The sequence below is a fragment of the Mastacembelus armatus genome, chromosome 20 (genome assembly GCF_900324485.2).
Source record: "Mastacembelus armatus chromosome 20, fMasArm1.2, whole genome shotgun sequence".
In the NCBI taxonomy this organism is placed as follows: domain Eukaryota; kingdom Metazoa; phylum Chordata; class Actinopteri; order Synbranchiformes; family Mastacembelidae; genus Mastacembelus; species Mastacembelus armatus.
In genome coordinates, this window is record NC_046652.1 from 8,562,261 (window position 1) to 8,581,514 (window position 19,254).

The window sequence follows — 19,254 nt, forward strand, 5'->3', positions numbered from 1 at the left end:
GTCAGTGTTTTCCTTTAACTGGAAATAAGCCACACCACAGAACCTCCCACGTCATTATTAGACATGATGTTATCTGTCTAGTGATGATAGACCTTCTTACTTCTCAACAGTTAGTTCACACTGAAAAATCTCAAAGTAGCTTGTGGAGATTCCCAGCAACTGAGGGGGGCGAAAAAAAAAGGTAAATTCAAGTGCTGTTCTATGTGAAGCCTGGAAATGTTTCGGGGCTGGTAGTGATCTGAGATGTCACTGTTGTCTGGTCAGTTGTACATTACAGCTATAGCTTGTATCAGCTTTGTTGTAGTGCATCATTTCTCCCAAGCCATTTCTTTAAAGTAGACTATTTAGTTAAAAGAAGTTTGAGGATTTTCTCAGCCCATAAAACTAAACTTATCAGATAATATTATCACACATATTAAGAATCTGATCCAGGTTTTTACTTTAAGTTTACAAATAAAACATGATTTTAGCTCAGATAGTACTAACACTAATAGTCCAATACTAATAATTAGCCTATAGGGCATGTTGTTGTTATTAGTGCAGAGGATGGCCGTCTGTATTTTGTCACGCAGGTAGTACAGTAAGATAGGAGTGCAGGCAGGAAGCGGCGTGGGCTGCCTCCCTGTGTCACCGCCTGCGTCAGACCAGACGCCAGGAGGGAGTTTTCCACTGACTGAAAAGGCTGCGCTTCTCGTCAGTCTGTTACAGACAAGGGAAGCGCTTCAGCTGGTACGGATCCCCGTACGGCAGCACACAGACACAGACAATAGCACCGAGAACCGTGTGTATGCGGGAATAAGCGCTGCCTTATCCGTGGCATTTGGATTACTGACACCGTCACCCCCATCGGCTGTTTATCCAACGCTATTTTTGCCACTAATGGTGATCGGAGACCGGATTTGGTGGTGAGTATAAACACAATCGGGAGTAATGAATTGAATTTGCGGCTGAGCTCGGCAGAGGAGGGAAGCCAAATAGTTTGAATGTTGTTTGGCGTGTGTCGGACTCATTAAATAGAACAAACTCTTGGTGTTGAAGGTGGATCTGTGCGGTGTGTGTGTGTGTGTGTGTGTGTATGTGTGTGAGCTGGGTTTCTTTATAGACACTTTATATTCACACATGTTGGTTTAACTTGACGCTTCAGTGTAACAATCGACCTGATTGTCTGCTTATTAAAGTGAGTTTGAAATGGCTTCGTGGCTGCTGCACACACACGGACACACACGGACACACATACAACAATATGACAATGACAAATAAACTAATTTGTTGATTTCGACGACAATCAAAAAAAAAAAAAAAACTGCTTCATTCACTTATCCATTTATCGCTATATTGACTGACTGATTGTTGTGGAGGTTAGTAGAAAGTTAACAGCTCACAGCAGGGGGCTTGTACTTTTGATTACGGCGTGTTCTCGGCTGTGGATCCATTTATGTGAACTGTTGATGAGGTCGGCTTTGTGTATTCAGCCCCGTGTGAAGTTGGTCTTGTTCACCTCAGCGGTGCTGGTGCGCCTCTTGTAACTAGAGCGACTCCTGAAGGCACTACAGCTGACAGGGCTGATGTCATGAGAATGAACATTAATTCAGAAAGGATCGGGTCAGCCGGGGGAGAAAACTGGCTTGTTGGTACACGACCTGCATGTTCAGCCATTGATTTTTAATTGATTGTTATTTGTATTATTATTATTAAACCTCCTGCAGATAACACGATGTGAACCGGGTGCGCGCACTGATTGTTGAGCTCCGCTCATTGTTTGAAGAATTTTCCATAGCGGCATATGAGCATTTCCTTGTCATAATCAATCACTGTGGCGCATAAAGGAGCGAGATTTGTATTTGATACATAAAAAAACCACCAGCGTGTGTTTGTGTGCAAGATGCTGGTTGGTCCTATATATATATATATATATATATATATATATATATATATATATATATATATTGTTAAAAAAAAAAAAAAAAGAAACAGATTAATGCATGTTCAGGTACGAGACTGTGTGATCTGATGCTCTGGTTTTATAGAGACAGACTGTATCTGCCTTTGATGAAGCGACTGAAACAATTTAATCGTCTCTAGCGCGACCTCACCCGGATCCTTTTTGAAATTAGGATACAGAGAGCTGAATGATCCTTTGTTTACAGAGATGCAACACAGCACTAGATGCTGTCTTTTTCCATGTGGCGTGCATTTCCAAGAAATTTGCAGTGGTGTTAAATAACTCTGTCTCCACTTACTATCGCCCAATATATATATATATATATATTTTTCCATTTTGTCTCATATTTTCTGTCAAAAAATAATAAAGTACCAGTTTGCTGTCTTTTCCTGACCATGAATTTAAATGAAGTCAAGGAAACCAAAGCTCTGTGCAGTATTTGGAGGAATACATGCCTCCTGACTCCCTCCTCTCCATCATATGATCCCTCACTCAGCTAACCTTGTGCTGCATGCAGCTGTTAGACACAGCATAGATAATCTGGATGGCCATTTCCTGTGCACTGCAGTGTATATTTCACAACCTCAGGAAGCTTAACACACACTTCTACTATCTGCCTCCCCAGCTGGGAGAGGCAGCAGTGCTGGGTTGAGACAAGGTTGTCTGTGCCTGTTTCATTTTGGTCACGCAGGATGGCCCCATGCTTTTGTGCCTGGAGACGAGTGAGAGAGAGAGAGAGAGAGAGAGAGGGAGGGAGGGAGGGGGGGGGCAGGGAGTCTGCTGACGGTCTCCCACACAGCAGTGAAGAGCTCCCATCTGCTTTGTCCTCTCCCAGCATTCCGTACTGCAAGTGTCCCAAAGTACGACCCCTGAACCCACAATCACCTCCTCCCTTCTTCCACACACACAACCACAGGAGCATATTTGCTTCTAGTATCATGCCAAAGGATCCTTTTCTTGGGATTCTCTCAACTTTGCTGTTTTTTTACACACTGTAGTTTCTGATCTATGCAAATTCATCAGAAAAGGAAAAACCCAGCTGCTACTACTTAGCTCTCTTTTCACATAGTACTAAATAAAATATTTAAGAACTTACAGGGAAATTTCTAACCTTCCCTTTATTGGGGAAAAAAATTGAAATAGCCACTTTGGTTCAGATGGACAACTCTCAAAGTGCAAATGGAGTTTTTGTTGGACTTCAGCACTGAAACTGCACTGATTAAGCAGTTATAGTCGTCTCAATACTGACTCAGGTAAAGCATCAGTTTTAGTGCCGTTTGATCTTACTGCAGCCTTTGATACTGTTGACCATAAAATCCTTGAAATAGTGGAGCGTGTGAGATTATCAGGTAGCCTACACTCCACAATTTGTCCCAGTCATATGTCGAGGGCAGGTGCTAAACTGTTTCCACTGCAGATTATAAATCTGAACACATTTCCCTGACTTGGAGTTGATTCTTGGATCGCTGTTTTCTATATGTTCTGTCACATGTGACAATAACGTTAGTTTTGCAGACAACATACCAACATAATGACTACACTGCCTTACACTGACTGAGTACTTAAGTAAAAACTAGATGCAGTTAAAGAAAAACCAGGCAGAAATCGTTGTTTTTGGAAATAAGAGGGAAAGGTTGAAAATTATGGCCCAGCTTGATCCTAGGGTTATAGACATGAAAACATAAGTTACAAATATTAGTGTCTTGACTCAGATTTTACTTTCAGCAGCCACATCAAAGCTATAACTAAATCTGTACTTTACCCTCTCAAACAAACAGCAAGACTTTGGAGACTCATGTTCAGACAAGATTTAAAGAAACCCACTCAGGCCTTCATCTCTAGCTGGACAGACTCTTGTTCAGTATTTTAGCTCATTTCATGGTGCTGCCATAATTTTACAGTGAACAAGGAAGACTAAACACATCACTCCTGTTCTTAAATCATCACACCAGCAACCTGTTATCTACAAAATTGATTTTAATGTGATGCTTCTACTTTATGAATAACTCAGTGAAGTTTAGCCACAGTACATCTCTGATTCCCTTGAAGAATACAAATCCAGCAGGCCTCCTGAGATCTGCAGGAAGCAGTCAGCTGGTAGACCTTTGAGTCAGAGTGAAATAGGGTGAAGCTGCTCTTAACTACCATGCTGCACACAGATGGCTGCAGCCTCCTAATGACCTTAAATTAGGCTTTTCTTTAGTTGAAAGTAACCACATCAGTAACAGCATGCATTCTGAGTCTTGCAGGTAGCACCTGGCCATTCAGGTTTGGCCTGCCTAAGAGATTAATGACAGCTGAGGGCATGTGAGGTCCACGTGCAAGCTAATACCTCCTCAGTTGGTGTGGTTAGGAAAGGTAGCTTACTTGGCTGTCTTATGAGGGTAAGACTTTCCAGTGGTTAGCAGTAGAAAACACATCTGGATTAGATAGATCTTGTGTTCTTCTCCCACCATTACAGCAAGAGTGATGCTGCCAAAATGAAATTCCTGTGGCTTGGAGACATGACATTATTTATTTGTTTTGTACGATCCTCCCTCCTGCTTCCCACTACCTCTCCTTTTTGGAATCAGTGTGTGCATGGGTCAAAGCAGAGGAACAGAATGTTTCTGTGGCAGAGTCACAGTGAGTGCTTCAGTGAGAACAACAGGCTCATAGAGGAGAAAACAGGAGCTCTCCCTGCTTTGTTCCAGCAGGTGGAGCACTTTCAAGCAACGGATAAGTTTATGAAATGAGCCAGTGTTTCCTTAGATTTGTATAAGCCAGAATCCAGCCCATCATTAACCCGATGGCTCTTTGATCAATTACCTCCATCTTCTCTCTGACAGCAGAAAGTGAGAGGTGCGGTACCTTGAAGCCTGGAGAGCACAGCTTGCCCAGACATGCTTCCCTACACTCATAGGCTCATCATTATCACATTTTATGAGTACTCAACTTAGTCAGTCATTTGGACACTCCACATGGTTGTAAGGGTGCCATGTAAATACTCTGAGAGTAGTGCAACTTGTCACTCCCCCACACACACTGTTATCAGCTGCAAAGCGGCTGAAAAGGCAAAGTGAACTGTGACTTGTTCTGTGGGGGTGTGGGGCAGGCAGGCAGTTTTAAAAGGCTGCTAGTTGTTGTCTGTGCATGTACTGGCATACACATAGTATGATATTTCTGGACATAGAAACAGTGAACGGTGATTAGATATCACGGTATGAATGCCTTTTGCACATTCTTCTCTCAGTCTGGAAGGTAGGGACTGTTTCACCTTTTTCTGCCTTCCACCGATTTTGAATAGTTACCTTAAAGTGCTAATTACAGTTTAGCAATCCATAATAAATCGATGTGTTTGAAAACTATTTTCTAAAAGAAATGCACATCTGAATTTGTGTCTGTAAGTCTGCCTGGCAGGATCTCATAAAAAGGCTAGGTGCAGTGAAGATTTAGGCAGGGCCATGCTCATGTAGAGTTTTTGAACTCAGGTATGTTATAACAAGGCTGCTCTCATGTTTGAAAATCTGGACTGCCATGTCTGTAGAACAGCAAATTATTGAGTTCACAAGTTTCTCAATTGTGAACCCTGAAAAATGTGTAAATTTATTTAGAATCAATGAAAACATGATCTTTATGTGAATCTTGTGTGAATCGTTTTTTTTGCATCCACCCCTACATTTTTTGCTGATATTCTGCCCTCCTACATTATGTGAATGGAATGAACATTTCTGTTCTCTGCAGAAACATCTGCAGCTAATGATGAATATGACTAAATTTATGGTTTGAGGTTGCGTGGTGAGCCACGCCAAAGCACAGAGGGTTTCTGAAGAGTCGGGGTAGAGAATGTCTCTTTGACTGGGTCCAAAGGACTCAAGTGCTGGCTGTCGGTGATGCATGACCTGTACTATCCCCTAAAGCCTTGTAACATCACATGAAAATAAATTACAAAGTCATCAAGCTGTTTCACTAAACTTTACAATTAAATCTTAGCAAAGTGCAGTTATCCATTATGCATTATCAAAACAGGATACTAATGCTAGCTAACATTACCCATTGCCTGTTGCCCAGGATAACATGACTTGTCTTGTGATAATGAATGTTTCTGGTGATTTAAATCATTATGCTTACAAATTTGGAAGTTAGTAAAAGTTGGAAAACAACACTCTGCCTAAAATGCACCAGTCACATTTTTTGTCCAGCTGGATCTGTGACTAGTGACTTCATAGTGCAATGTGAAGAAATTTGATTTTATATGAAAAGAAAGTATTTTGTAAGCACATTGCTCAAAACACCTATTTTTTTTCCCTTTTGATTTTCTGCCATAATATTTCATTAAACATAAAAATTGTGGATCCAAGGAACATGAAGAGCAAATTGTCCTTTCAGTGAAAACTGAAAGTACTGATTTGTTTTATTAGTTATTTCTGATGAGATTAAATCTAACTTGATTAAAACCTTCTGTACAAATAATTAAGATTGCTTTATATGGCCTTGAGGCGCTCTCTGCAGATGAAACAGAAATTTCTGATGTGCTTTTTACACCTTCTAGCTGCATGTATCAAAATAGTCTTATTCAGCTGGCATAGTTATGCATCTGACTTGAGCTGTGTAGTGCTACTGGTGACAAATCTTCTCACTAGAGATTTATCCTCCCACCTCTGTGACAACTGGCTGGGAAGCACCTCAGTGGATGCATCCTTTATCTGCTGCCTGTGTGTGGTTGACGGAATGACAGTGATGCATAATTTACTACGTGCTGAAAACATTCTGTGCCCCTTCTCCGGTTTGGCTGTCCAATCTCATTCTCCCTTTAGAGCAGACATTCGCAGGCACTGCTTTCTACATGAGCCAGCTTTGAATTCTTCTTTTATCTTTTTTTTTTTTTTCTCCCCTCCACCCTTTTACAAATGAGCTATTGCATGATTGTCTTTTTAGCCTCAGTCCCTTGTTCCACTCCACTTTCTTGGCCTTGTTCTCTGGATGCAGCGGCTGAGCAGGCTGAGAAGCTCCAGATTGACTACAATCCGTCCCCTTGCCAGGATTAACCTCTCACCATTGTTTCTGCCCGCTGAACAGGATTAACAAATCAATGTGTCAGGTAGACTGCAGTCAAGAGACAATGACCCATTTTTGACACCACTGCCCCCACCTCTCACCCTCTCCTCCCCCCTTCTGCCTCACTGCAGCTTTTAATTAAAAAGACTTTGCTTAGCTGGCGCTATGCACTCCCTTGAGGATGCCTCACAGCTTTGTTTTCATTTTTTTTTGTTTTTACAGGGAACTGGGGGTGGGAGCAATAGAAATGTAAGGTAAACCCATGCGTGTTCCTGTTTTCTTGCACATAGATATGCATGTTGTGATGTGGCACTTAAAACACACGTTACGTGATGAGTGACTGTACAAGCAACAGATGCTGCACCCAGGTGTTTCTAAATTGTTTCAAGGCAAATCCAATAATGTGATACTATTAGAGGATGTGAAAGGGATTTGGAGATTATTTCTTGCTTGAGTAAATTGATCAATGGAAATTAAGATGACAATTTAGATTGTTTTTCTCATTGGTTTGGTAATGTAAAACATGTTGAGACACTGAGGCGGTCACAGTCTGGAGGAAGCAATTTTTGTTTGTTGCAAAGACAGCATGAGCCAGCTTGACCTATTGCAAGGTGATTCATTCATCATAGGTGCACTGAGTACAATATCTGACTGCAGCAGTAACAATAACCCCCTAAACAGCCACAAACCTGCTCCCACTGTCTACAAAAAGGTGTCAACCTCTTGCCCTTGACTCTGACCTCTCCTTTATCATTGTCAAAGGGAGAGATGGTTTTGCATAATAGCTCCTTGTTGCATGCTGAAAATGACCCCCTTCTTTTTTTTTTTTTTTAAAAGTATACCTGCTTACATTTTAATTTATATTTTTTGAATGCTGACACTTGCATAATATCCTAAGACATGAAAGTCACACATGGCGTTAAGGTCCCTCTAATATCACGGGAGGAGTTTGAAAATATCATGTCTTCGGTAAATTCAGTTCTCTGCTAAGAGTAATAGTGACATTTTACCATATGATGGTAGGACACCTTGCACATTGTCTGTGCATTTGAGCCACATTTGGTCTTGTAGTTGAGACTTAAATCTTAACATGTGTTTGTATGTAAAGCACCGTTTTATTTGAACAAAATTATAGGTATTTTAAAGCAAATATTTGAACAACCACGGCTAAAAACAACCAAAAAAGTGTATACATGACATTAGCAGCTGTAAGGCATTTGTCTGTGATTCTGAAGTCAATAAATAGCTTGATGGACAAATGATCTGTTTATATCTAAAGTAAAAACCTCCTTTCCCATTCCACATTATTATAGGGAGTATCTAAGCTGGACTAGAGCCCGGTTATGTCTTCCCTCTCCCTTCACTTCATTCTTTGTTCTTTTTGTACCTAAAACCAGCTGAAGGGCCAGGAGGTTGACTTGGCTGAGAATATTACTCATGGAATAAAAGAAGATTTAAAGATACCAAACAAGTTTGTACATGGAGAAGGTATCATAGATATTATGCAACATTTCTGAAGTTTAGAAGGTAAAAACATTTTCCTCTTATAAAGAGCTTTAACTGGTGTTGATTTTCCCTTGTCGCTGTCTCAAAGGATTGATTGTTTTTTTTTTATCACTTACCCAGCAGCCTCTCTCATGGGATCTCTGAAAGAATGCAATTCAAGAGTTGCAAAAAATCTTGACTATATATAGCTGGACATATTTACTATGAGGGCTGTGTTAACACATTAAACCCATGGCTTTAGCCTGCATGTTTGTCAGTGCTGACTGACTAAAGGGAATGATTGAAATCAAATCTGGCTAGATTTGGTCACCTCACTGCTGAGTCCTTTTTCTAATCAATGCATTTGCTGAGCTGATGGGATTTCGATGAAGGGTGAAGGGTCCAGTAATTGTTGACTTATGCAGATAGACCTGATTGATTGCTTCCTGTGCCATGGATAACTCCCACTTTCAGCTGAGTGCAGCACAAGATAGGTATGCTTACAGTCTCATATGGCCAAGTATCAAACTCGCTTTTCCCAGTAACTCTGTAACATGCCTATTTGTCCACAATAGCTTTATATATACATGTATTATGGTAAAGTCAATCCTTTTTATTCCAAGAGGTTAAAGTAAGTATGAAAATTTTGCTAATCACCCCTCCTTTTGCTCCTTCCTGCAGATTGTTCGCCATGAGTGGGCTTCTCAAGAGGAAGTTTGAGGAGGTAGATGAGGACCCATGCTACTCCTCACCCTCACCTTCCTCCCTCTCCTCTGCCTGCTCTGGCTGGGACTCAGAAGTGGAGAGCTGCTACTCAGACACCTTGGATTCCACTTCGAGCAATCCCAGCTCCCCAGCAACAAATTTCAACAGTGAGTGTCCTCGGAGTACCCTGGTAGCTGAATGGTTACAGCACATGCCATGTAACTGCAACGTCCACAGTTCATTTCCGGCTGGGGACCTTTGTTGCATGTTATAACCCCCACCCATCCCCTTTGTCTGCATTTGTATGCAAGCTACTGTTAAATAAAGGCAATAATGCCAAAAAAAAAAATCTTTAAAAAATGAGTGTCCTCTTACAGACAATAAATAATAGAAAGATCTGATCTTACATGCATTTTAATGTGTTCTGGTGCCTTTTCTTTACGTTTTTTGTGAAGGCTCTTGATAGCAAACCAATAAAAATGGGGGAGTGGTTACATAATTTAAACAACACTGACCTCATGGAACACTTCACAGAAATCATTTGAGATCTGCAACTTTTGATTTTATGCCGTGAAGGTGCAAAGTGGCCAGTGAAGGTGACTTACCTTTGCTTTCTCTCCACCTTCTTTCCAGAGCCTTGTAGACAGACACAGCCTCATTTTTCTTTGTGAAATGTTGGTTGCACAGTTTCAGGGTGTTTCTTTCTGGGCTTGGGTGTATGTGCTGAACTTTAGAGAATGTTGAAGAGAGTGCTGTGTTGGCGAAGGATTGTAGTGTAGGGGAGAAGGGCAAACAGTTGTGAGGTTTCCAGGATGGTGGGGCAGAGAGCCAGAAAGGGAACCGTGGCAGGATGCCAAGGTTGGGAACACACAGAGCCTTGTCTGAAGCCTGGGCATGTACCCAGCACAGGTGCTGAAAGAGGCTGGATGAAGGGATATTTAAAAAAAGGGGGGGTGTAGGACATGACAAGAAGGCACACAGACTGGGTGGACTATTATAAAGCGTTGTTTGTGTTGGACAGAAAGTTGATTGCCATTGTGAAGTGAAGGGATAGAAGCAGCCAGCAAAGCTATCCTGTTTAGAGGCAGTAGAGAAGGTGTCATTTGTCTCCTGTGGGTGTCATAAGCCTGACTGGATTTGATGGATGTGAAGCTGAACAAGTTTTTTTTCATCTCTATTACGCCTAGCAGGAGATTAGAGGATATAGTAAGGCTATTGTGTGAATGATACTTGCATTGAGAAGTTTTTTTTTTTTTTCCTTTTAGCTTCAATTATCACACAGCACACACAAATTTCCCTGTTTGAATTACGTAACATATGAGTGCTGTTGTTCAGGGTGTGTCACATGAAAGCTAAATGGCTTAGCAATGGGAAACTGCAAGGAGTTTCTCACCACATACTAAAGGTAATTCCCAGCACATGTGGAACATCTTTATCTTTTGGTGTTTTCAGACAAAAAAGAAAAACGCAACTCTACCAGCTTAAGCTGAGGACAAAGTTTCTTGTCTCTAAGCAAAAATATTGTAGAATATTTCTGCACAGAGGAAAAGGGATATATAATGAAGCTTGAATAGTTGTTGGACTTGTTTCCACATATGGTTCCACTTCATTTCCATATGGCTTTCTTGTATTTGTCTGGCTATTGAAAGATGACTGGTTGCTATGGATTCTGAATATTTTTAATAGAATTGATCTTTGAATGCATTCAGTTTACTGGTTCGTTACTGGGATTGTCACTTTGCAGGGGGAACATGTTGGGCATTTCCTTGGGAACTACACTTCCACTCTCCACCCAGTCCGGAAGCGTTTGCTCACTGGTTTGTGATACTGGCAGTTTTGCTTCCTCCACTGTTTTTGCCACTACGGGGAAATTCCTGAGCAGGGTGGTTTTTGTCCCATAGTAGGACAAGAAACAAAGCTGAGTGTATTCTTAGTTTAGATTTCTCTTTACAGGATGTAGGTGTGTTGGATACCTGTTAGCAGCGTCTTTTAATTGTGTGCGTCATAAAGCTCGGTTGAGGACTATTAAAATAAATGAAAAGGGGTGTCGTTTTACAGTCTGTTCAGCTGTGTTTACATGCATCGTAACAATTCAAGTGGTGGGGCAATATGCAATCTAGTGTCACATAAAATATTAAATATTGGAGTTAGGAATATTGCACCAATTTAATTCTCATAAAAAATACCTTTTGTTTGGACAAGCTGTATTCTAAATGGAAATCTCTTTCTACAGCAACATCCATCCTTAAGAAAGCCAAGAGACCACGGCGAGGCAATGTGACCTTTGACCAGGTGACAGTGTTCTTCTTCCCTCGGTGCCAGGGCTTCACCAGTGTTCCCAGTCGAGGAGGATGCACTCTGGGTATGATGCAGCGCCACAGTGCTCTCCGCACATATACGCTCGCTGAATTTGCCGTGGAGCAGCAGCTTCTACGGCGGGAAAAAGTCCTCAACAGACTCAGGGAGGAAAAACTGGAAGCTCTCAAACTGAAGGTAAGAAAACATGAATAGAAGGATGGACTTTAGATGAATCATTTTCTTATACGGTCTTACAATTAACATGGCTCCTTTATTCCCTCCAGCTGACTAAGAATGGCACCCAAGAGAGCGAGGAGGCAGAGCAGCTAACAGTGGATGACATCCCTGAGCAAGATATCGACATCAATGGCGCCAAATTGGACGAAGGATCTTTCCTCCATCCTTACCCGTCTAAACACCGCTATGCACTGCTCAAAGCAGCTGGTGTGAAGAAGATTGACAAGGAGGAGAAGAGGCAGCTGCATGAGCTGAGGATTTCCAGGGAGAACTGTGGTTGCGACTGCCAGGGTTTTTGTGAGCCTGAGACATGTAGCTGCAGCATTGCAGGCATCAAATGTCAGGTAAGAGCTGAAAATCCCCTAAAACTTCAAGCTCCGTTGGTTTTAGCAGTTCAATAATCAAACCACCCAAACACAGCACAGCTAAGAGGTTATATTACTTGTTTCTGCTTCTTGCAGATGGATCATTCCTCTTTCCCATGTGGCTGTACCAAGGACGGCTGTGGAAACACAGAGGGCCGCATTGAGTTTAATTCCACCAGGGTACAGACTCATTACATCCACACTATCATGAAGCTAGAGCTGGAGAAGAGGTTGGAGGAGCAGTCTGGCACAGAGGAGGAGGAGAACACAACAGAGGCTGCTTCCCCACCAGCAGTGCCCTCCTTCCACTTTAGCTCAGAATTGGTGGCAGCTGCAGAGAACAGTTGCAGCAGCGATATGACAGATTTTTCAGATTCTTCAGGTCATAGTGATGACTCTGAGACAGGTGAGAGCCCATGTAAGCATCACGCTCAGTTGGACGTCTATGAGAAAGGCCTCAACCGCATCCTCAGTTTAAACGACACAGAGAACTGCTCAAGGAGTAGTAGGGATGGCAGAGAAAATAATAGCAAAGACACTTGCTGCGCACATCAACAACAACAGCAGCAGCAGCAGCAACAATCCACAGAGGCGTTTAGTAGCTTTAGCATGGTGGACTTCGCTGATGAAAATGACAATATAGACGCTGCACTTTTGGACTCTGCGGACGATCACACAGACAATCAAGTAACAGCCATTTCAGAACTTTTGGATGAGAATGCCAACCAGGGAAATGCCCTTTTCCATTGTGGTAGTGTGCCACAAACGCCGTCTCCTACCATTGATCGTTTAGCAAGCTACAACATGGACCTGAGCTTATCCTCAGAGTCGGACTTGGAGTTCTTTGATGGGTTTCCATGCTTAGGGCCCAGCTCACTCTACAACTCCCTCAAGGAGTATGAACACATGGACAACTTTTTTCAGTTTCAGTTGCCTAATCACCCCAGCCTCCCTGCAGCTTGTGACCCCGAGACCTGCCTTCTGGAGTCACTGATTGGCCTTTCAGAGTCCACCCCAGATCCTCCTGCCACATTAACAGACAATCAACTGTTGGAGGAAGCCATGAAGTTGTCTGTGATGGAGCCTGTGAAAGTTTGACAAAACGTGAACATTTCTGGACAATGCAAGAAAAAGAGGGGTTTAGGAGGGGACTGAACATGCACATAAGATGTCAATGTCAACATGTTTGATTTTGGAGAAATCTGTGATTTCCCTCTTGCCTAATAAATATTCAATTTCCAGACTTGCCTTGCTAGGAAAGCAGTTTGGGATTGATGCTGTGTGAGATGGCAGCTAGTGTCACAAGTAAAACATTACTAAGTATAAATCAATTTAATCAGGCCCATAAAAACCAATGATTGCTCTCAATTCCTAAGAAAGCTCTATTAACCAAACGAAGATCACCAACTATATGCTAAACAGGAATCAACCATTACTGGGGCCAGGTTGGGTATCTCAACACAGCTGAATGTGCACCTCAGGGACTTTTTCTAGCTTTTTAGCTTTTGGAGGTAATGTATGGTGACCATTGCTGTGATGGCCTTCATATGAAACATTTGTCAAATCACAACATAGTGACGTTTGTGTCCTTCCTTTGGCCGCACACCCTTATGACTTGAGAAGGCAAAGCTGTCCTTGTGATGAATCCTGAAGCTGGTTGACTCTTTCTCCTCAAGAGCTCTCCCAAGAGTCTTACATGGTACAAAAATCCCTCTAAAAGCTCCTTGATCAGCACTTTATCTGTGAAAATACTTAACGTATGAATAGGCATTGTTTTGGTTGTATGGGGTCGATTCAACAGTTCATGGAGTTTCATATTTATGAGCTGAGTAACTAGAAAAAATGGCTCATACCATTTAAAAACTGTAGCTGTATTGTCTTTATTGCTTTTGTTTTAAATTATTTCCTTATGATTTTATTTATTTCATATTTCAGTTTAAGCCTACTTTCACTTAAGAAGCACTGTGGTTTGAGATTTTCACCTGAAAGTGCAATCTTCTTCCTGTTTTTCCATATCACATTTAGTCATTGTTAATGGGAATTGGGACCACAAGTCCATCAGAAAGTATTTAATATCTATTCTCATACACATATAACTTTTTTTTTTTTTTTTTTTTGTAACTTATTGCATCATTATTTCATTAGTTATTTAATTTAAGACATTTTGGCAATAAAATGGGGTGTGAAGTTTACTGGATGTGCCTGCTTATCATAGGAGCCATGCAGCCTGCCAATCGTTTGTGTGCAGTGCTTCGAGTCAAGCTTTGGGACTAGAAACTGTGGAATCTCCCTAATCACTGAAACTAAATTATGGGTCTATTGTATTGCTGCCTATAATGTAACCATAGAAAATTACACTAATATTTTGTAACTAATTTATGTTGGTTGACAAAGGAATTCTAATAATTGACTAACTGAATATTTTATTAATAGATCAAAATGAGTAATTTTGAATCTGGGACAACCTTTGTAATATATTAATTATAGAGAAATGTATACTTATGAAGGTTATTGCTCTCCAACATTGTTCTTTTTTTTTTTTCCCCCATAGGCAGACTTATTGTTAGATCTCTTAGCAAAATGCCACTAAAATTAAGTAAATTGCAAAGATCAATTTGATTGTACTCAGAATTTTTTGGAAGTCTGTGACTTGGGTTACAATATGTGATAAATTACACGTTAGGGGTTTTGTGGATAAAAACTGCATATATTATACATTTTTTATCACACACACAAACCCTGAGAATTGCAGAGTTGCCTCATTAATCATAGAACAAGACCTTTCAAAGGTGATTGTGCTATCAGCAGTTGAGGGACACTACAGAGTTTATGTACATATCTCACACTTTCTACAGCTGTTTGAACAGCCTTTCTGGACCCTTTAGGAATTATGCATGCAGGTCCTGTTTGTTAAAACTTGTTCTGATTAATTGTATACTTTTAAAAGTGCAGAATGCACAATGAAACTCTATCATTTGCTTTTGCCTTTTTGAATTCTTTAAAATCCATTTGATACATTCTCACTGTATGCCATGTAGAGGGCACTGAATTTTGCAAGCAAATATGTTTCTCTTGTATAAACCATAAATTCTCATGAAGAAATGGCAACAGTGAGTGTTTATAAATGTAATGTATTACAGTACAGCTTTTTCAAATTTTTGTTTTCAAAGACATGTTGCCTTTTGTGTTGTACATATTTCTGCTTGAATGGTCCTGCAGAGCAAACAAAGCTGCTTTATTTTTTACATATTCACACTTTAACCTGCTGTTCAAAAACTGTTTCTTTCATCTAAGCCATTTTGACAGCTTGTCCCTCCAAATAATAATAAAACAATTTCTAAATGCTTGACTCAGTTATATTATGATTTATTTATTTTGAGATGAACATGGTATTCAGATCCTTTAATTAAGTACTAAAAATAGTCTTGCAGTGTAAATCTTACTTCAGTAAAAGCATAATGTATATAAATATATACCATAAATAGATGTCATCCATCCATTATCTATACCCATTTATTCCTATTTAGGGTCACGGGGATCTGTTGGAGCCTATACCAGGACAATGTACTGTACAGTTCACATTGGATGCACTGAAAATGCCATCTCTGTGTTTTTTTTTGTGTAAACCATTGGAATTCTTTGATGGTTTGTGGTCTGACTGGTTATGGGAAAAGTACCGACTTCATGTGATGTCATGCTGTAGTCCCCTGACTACCACCGCAAACATATGGCCAGAGATTCCAAACATGAAGGAAATGTCAGGCCCAAGACTGAATGTAACTTACTTTTTGCCACAGGTAAGAAAATCTGGTTTTTGTCTGTGTGAAATCTTTAAGTAGATATTGTTGCTTTTTGCTTTCTTTGATTCCAGGTACATCACAAAAAATAAATGAATAAAAAGAAATAAATGTCCTCCATGCCACTTAGTTCGTTTTAACTAATAGAAGTGAATTAATTTTACACTTCTGTGTAATACATCTATCAAAAGATCCAGTAGAAATTTTCACATTTGTGGCCACAGTTTGGGACATCAGAGATTAAGGATTAACGCTTCCTGCATTGAGACGTACACTAACCTTTAACTCTAGACCAATTTGCACATTTGCAGCTTGTAAGCAAAGTACATTGAAGTATGCATCCAATAAGCAAGAGGCTGTGAGAAAGTACAGGAAGTGCCTGAGAGGTATGAGTACTGAAAACATGAGGCAATTTCGCCACCTGTTGGTGAAATTATAAACTACACAAATGTGACTGAGATGTATATAAATTTTATTTTGCATGTTCCATTTGACAATCTGGACAAAGGACTGTGCCATCTAACTCTGTAAAACCTGAAAAAACATACATAGGAAATTAAGAAAACTGCAATATGGTGACATTTTCATAATCACATCATGGAGGCTGTAGGAGGCTTACTGAATAGATCCAGTCTTGGAAGGAAGAGACTCTAGTGAAGACGGTGGGTTTAGACACCTGGTTGCACATGCCCGATGGACCATAACTAACAACACCATGGACTGTCCAGGCTCCACCAGTGAAGCAGCTAAGGGGACCACCAGAATCACCCTTGTGCAGGAAACAGTAAGATTAGATAGAAGAAAGAAAGTTTGAAGAACAGGCAGTAAGAAGTAAGACATCACCTCTTATGCTGCCTCTTACAGATTTCCTCAACTACAAATCTTTGCAAAGGATGATAATCTTGATATGTGGAATCATTGGCCATACCATTTGATACAGGAGTTACATAAAGCTCACTTTAAAATGCAGGAGAAAGAGAAATAAAACCTAAATTGTCAGTGAAGCACTGAGTTTTTCCTTCTAATGCTGCTCCTTTTGAAAATAAACAAGGAATACAATTTTCATATACAGTGTATATAAATACTTGCACATTCTTGTTCGGGTTTAAGTCAATACTGCACTTAATGATGGAGATGCACACATTATTTAGCTGTACCTGGCAACCTGATATGACTCCATCCCCTCCAGCACACACCATGGTTCTCAGAGCAATGCTGCCCCACCAGTCAGGCTGGGAACAGACTGAATGCTCCACCACATTTATGGGAGCTACCTGTAGGATGTCAGGGGTGCTCCCTCCATCTGGGGAGGGAAGGAGAAGAGTAAAACTTTTTTTTTTTTTTTTTTTTTACTAAAATTACATAAATGTGTACATTGAAATCTGTGTGTGAGTGTCTACTGACCGCTCATAAGCCCCCAGCCAGTGATGTAGCAGGTGAAGCCATGAGGCAGCATTTGGCCAGGGTAAGGAAGGTTGGCGATAGCCACATAGCCATTGTTATACACAGGATTAGCCAGTCTCAAGAGAGCAATATCATTTCTAAAATAAATTTAAAAAAACATGTTTATTGTAACTCATATATAGTGTCCCTGTGACTGAAGCAAATGCAAACATATTTAGAGATGTGCAGAAAAATAAAACAGGATTACACCCAGCTGTAAATGCATGATGCCTGCAATATTGTCTGTTACACTTATCGCCCAGGGCTAATTTCGCCAACAAAAATGTGATTTGAAACTGGTGCTAAATTTACCCTTTGCCAAGATCCCCATTCCAGCCAGGATGGACAATAATCCTTTCCACAGGTATGAACTGCTCACTGCCGTCGTACTTATAAAGGTTATACTCACCGACCACCACACGGTACAGTTTAGGATCCATGCTGTCGGGGACAAACAACATAACAATGACAATAACACAGCAGAAACACACACAGTTACCTATAACACACTCATCAAGTGTACAAGTATATTTACTCCAATATGGCAATAAGCCCTAACCTGAGGATACAGTGAGCTGCAGTCATGATGTAGAAACTCTCAACAATAGTGCCTCCACAGATGTGATAGTATAAAGCATCATCATATGCGTCATACTGTAAAGAGACCTAAGAGAATACAGAGACCAAATGCACACAGAGGAGTTAATGTTATTTCAGAGACATTCAAATTAACAATAAGCTTAAACGTTTGAAACAGAAGCAGCGACCTAACTAAGTTATATTATGTTTATATCTGTTATAATGTATGAGAATCAATGTAAAATAAAAAAAGAGCATCTATTGGTTTACCTGCCATTTCCAGGTATTGGGTTGAGCATCGTGGCCTCCTATGACCCTCTCATTGTGCACTCTGTGGTTGAAGGGTGACTCAGCACCAATCAGCCCTTTGGTGCACACATGAACACACAAGAGAGAGAGTGTCAAGGTTTATTAATTATAATGTTCACAAACTCACTCATAGTACACTTATAGTTCTTAATAATCTATTATAAATTATTGTGATGTAGTTCTTGAAAAGCTTACAGATGCAGGACAGAAATGTCAGTAGCCAAATCATGATGGAACAGTGAGGAGATGCAGCTCGTTTTGAACTATTTATATCAATTTGAGTCTGGAAGACCTTCAGAAAGTATTAGGCAACCATTGACCTACATGACCATATCAGCAACCCATGGGGATTGTTCCAGATCAAATGTAGGTAGGCTATGAGATGATGTGCTGAGGAATAAGGAATAAACGAAGATTTCTTTACAGGTAATGATCAACCATAGATATATCTAAATATATATATATAAAATCCATTCATATATGTATATATATATATTTTTTAATCTTCCTTTAGTCTGGAATCTTTAAAAACAGTCGCTCACATGTCTTATCATGGTGAGAAAAAAAACATGTGCATTCAGGTGAAAGCAAAGTCAACTGAACCATCTGTAAAGACCAAGGCTCAACCCTTAAATTCCCTGCAGATGACTGTCTAAATTGATGGAGAGCCAATTTAAAGAAAGAACATGTCACACAGTGTTTGACTTCATTTTATCCCATACTGTGAACATCATATTCCAGCCAGCAATACAGATGTGTAATTATGTAGCACAAACATGAAACTATTCACACTACATTAAGATGTAAATGTCATTGTAGGAGCCAAACAGTGATTTGCCATTCACTGGTTGAGCCCTGGGTGTCACTATATGGATGACAGTTCATTTTGTATATAGGTGCACTTCCTGTGGTGAGGGTGTTTGCCCCGGAAGAGCAAACGTGGTTTTTTGGAGGAGGACACAGGAGGATTGAGTAGTGGACCTTCCAGCTCTAAAGCTGCTGAGGAAAATAAAGTCATGGGTTCAACACAAGGCGCAGAGGTACGTGGAGAGCTTCA

The 19,254-nt window shown here is 40.5% G+C and overlaps 2 protein-coding genes across 3 annotated transcripts; one reads left to right on the forward strand and one right to left on the reverse strand.

Annotated features, from left to right (window-relative positions):
• Positions 1-299: 299 nt before the first annotated feature.
• On the forward strand, positions 300-15,422 carry csrnp1b (cysteine-serine-rich nuclear protein 1b). Of its 2 annotated transcripts, XM_026292010.2 has the most exons (5): positions 300-905; positions 9,146-9,336; positions 11,403-11,662; positions 11,752-12,048; positions 12,166-13,167. In XM_026292010.2, the coding sequence occupies exons 2-5, from the start codon at positions 9,156-9,158 to the stop codon at positions 13,165-13,167; spliced, it is 1,740 nt and encodes a 579-aa protein (XP_026147795.1). In that variant the 5' UTR covers positions 300-905; positions 9,146-9,155. The 2 variants fall into 2 exon arrangements, with proteins under 2 accessions (XP_026147795.1, XP_026147796.1); XM_026292011.1 differs by lacking the exon at positions 300-905 and having other exon boundaries at positions 9,156-9,336; positions 12,166-15,422.
• Positions 15,423-16,359: 937 nt separating this feature from the next.
• Positions 16,360-18,011, reverse strand: LOC113121581 (chymotrypsin-like elastase family member 2A). Its single transcript, XM_026292213.1, has 6 exons — positions 17,869-18,011; positions 17,622-17,750; positions 17,271-17,407; positions 17,024-17,169; positions 16,486-16,635; positions 16,360-16,400 (listed from the first exon to the last, which is right to left on the reverse strand). Exons 1-6 carry the CDS (start codon positions 17,892-17,894, stop codon positions 16,386-16,388), a joined length of 603 nt encoding a protein of 200 aa, XP_026147998.1. The 5' UTR covers positions 17,895-18,011; the 3' UTR covers positions 16,360-16,385.
• Between the last annotated feature and the right edge of the window lie 1,243 nt (positions 18,012-19,254).

Bases quoted from the DNA above. Each gene is read 5' to 3' on its own strand.
- csrnp1b (XM_026292010.2), top strand. From the start codon at position 9,156: ATGAGTGGGCTTCTCAAGAGGAAGTTTGAGGAGGTAGATGAGGACCCA. The intron at 9,337-11,402 runs GTGAGTGTCCTC...CTCTTTCTACAG, and splicing joins CCCAGCAACAAATTTCAACA to CAACATCCATCCTTAAGAAA. The intron at 11,663-11,751 runs GTAAGAAAACAT...TATTCCCTCCAG, and splicing joins TGGAAGCTCTCAAACTGAAG to CTGACTAAGAATGGCACCCA.
- LOC113121581 (XM_026292213.1), bottom strand. From the start codon at position 17,894: ATGACTGCAGCTCACTGTATCCTCAG. The intron at 17,408-17,621 runs GTAAATTTAGCA...AATTTATTTTAG, and splicing joins AATGGGGATCTTGGCAAAGG to AAATGATATTGCTCTCTTGA. The intron at 16,636-17,023 runs GTACAGCTAAAT...TTCCTGCACAAG, and splicing joins GAGTCATATCAGGTTGCCAG to GGTGATTCTGGTGGTCCCCT.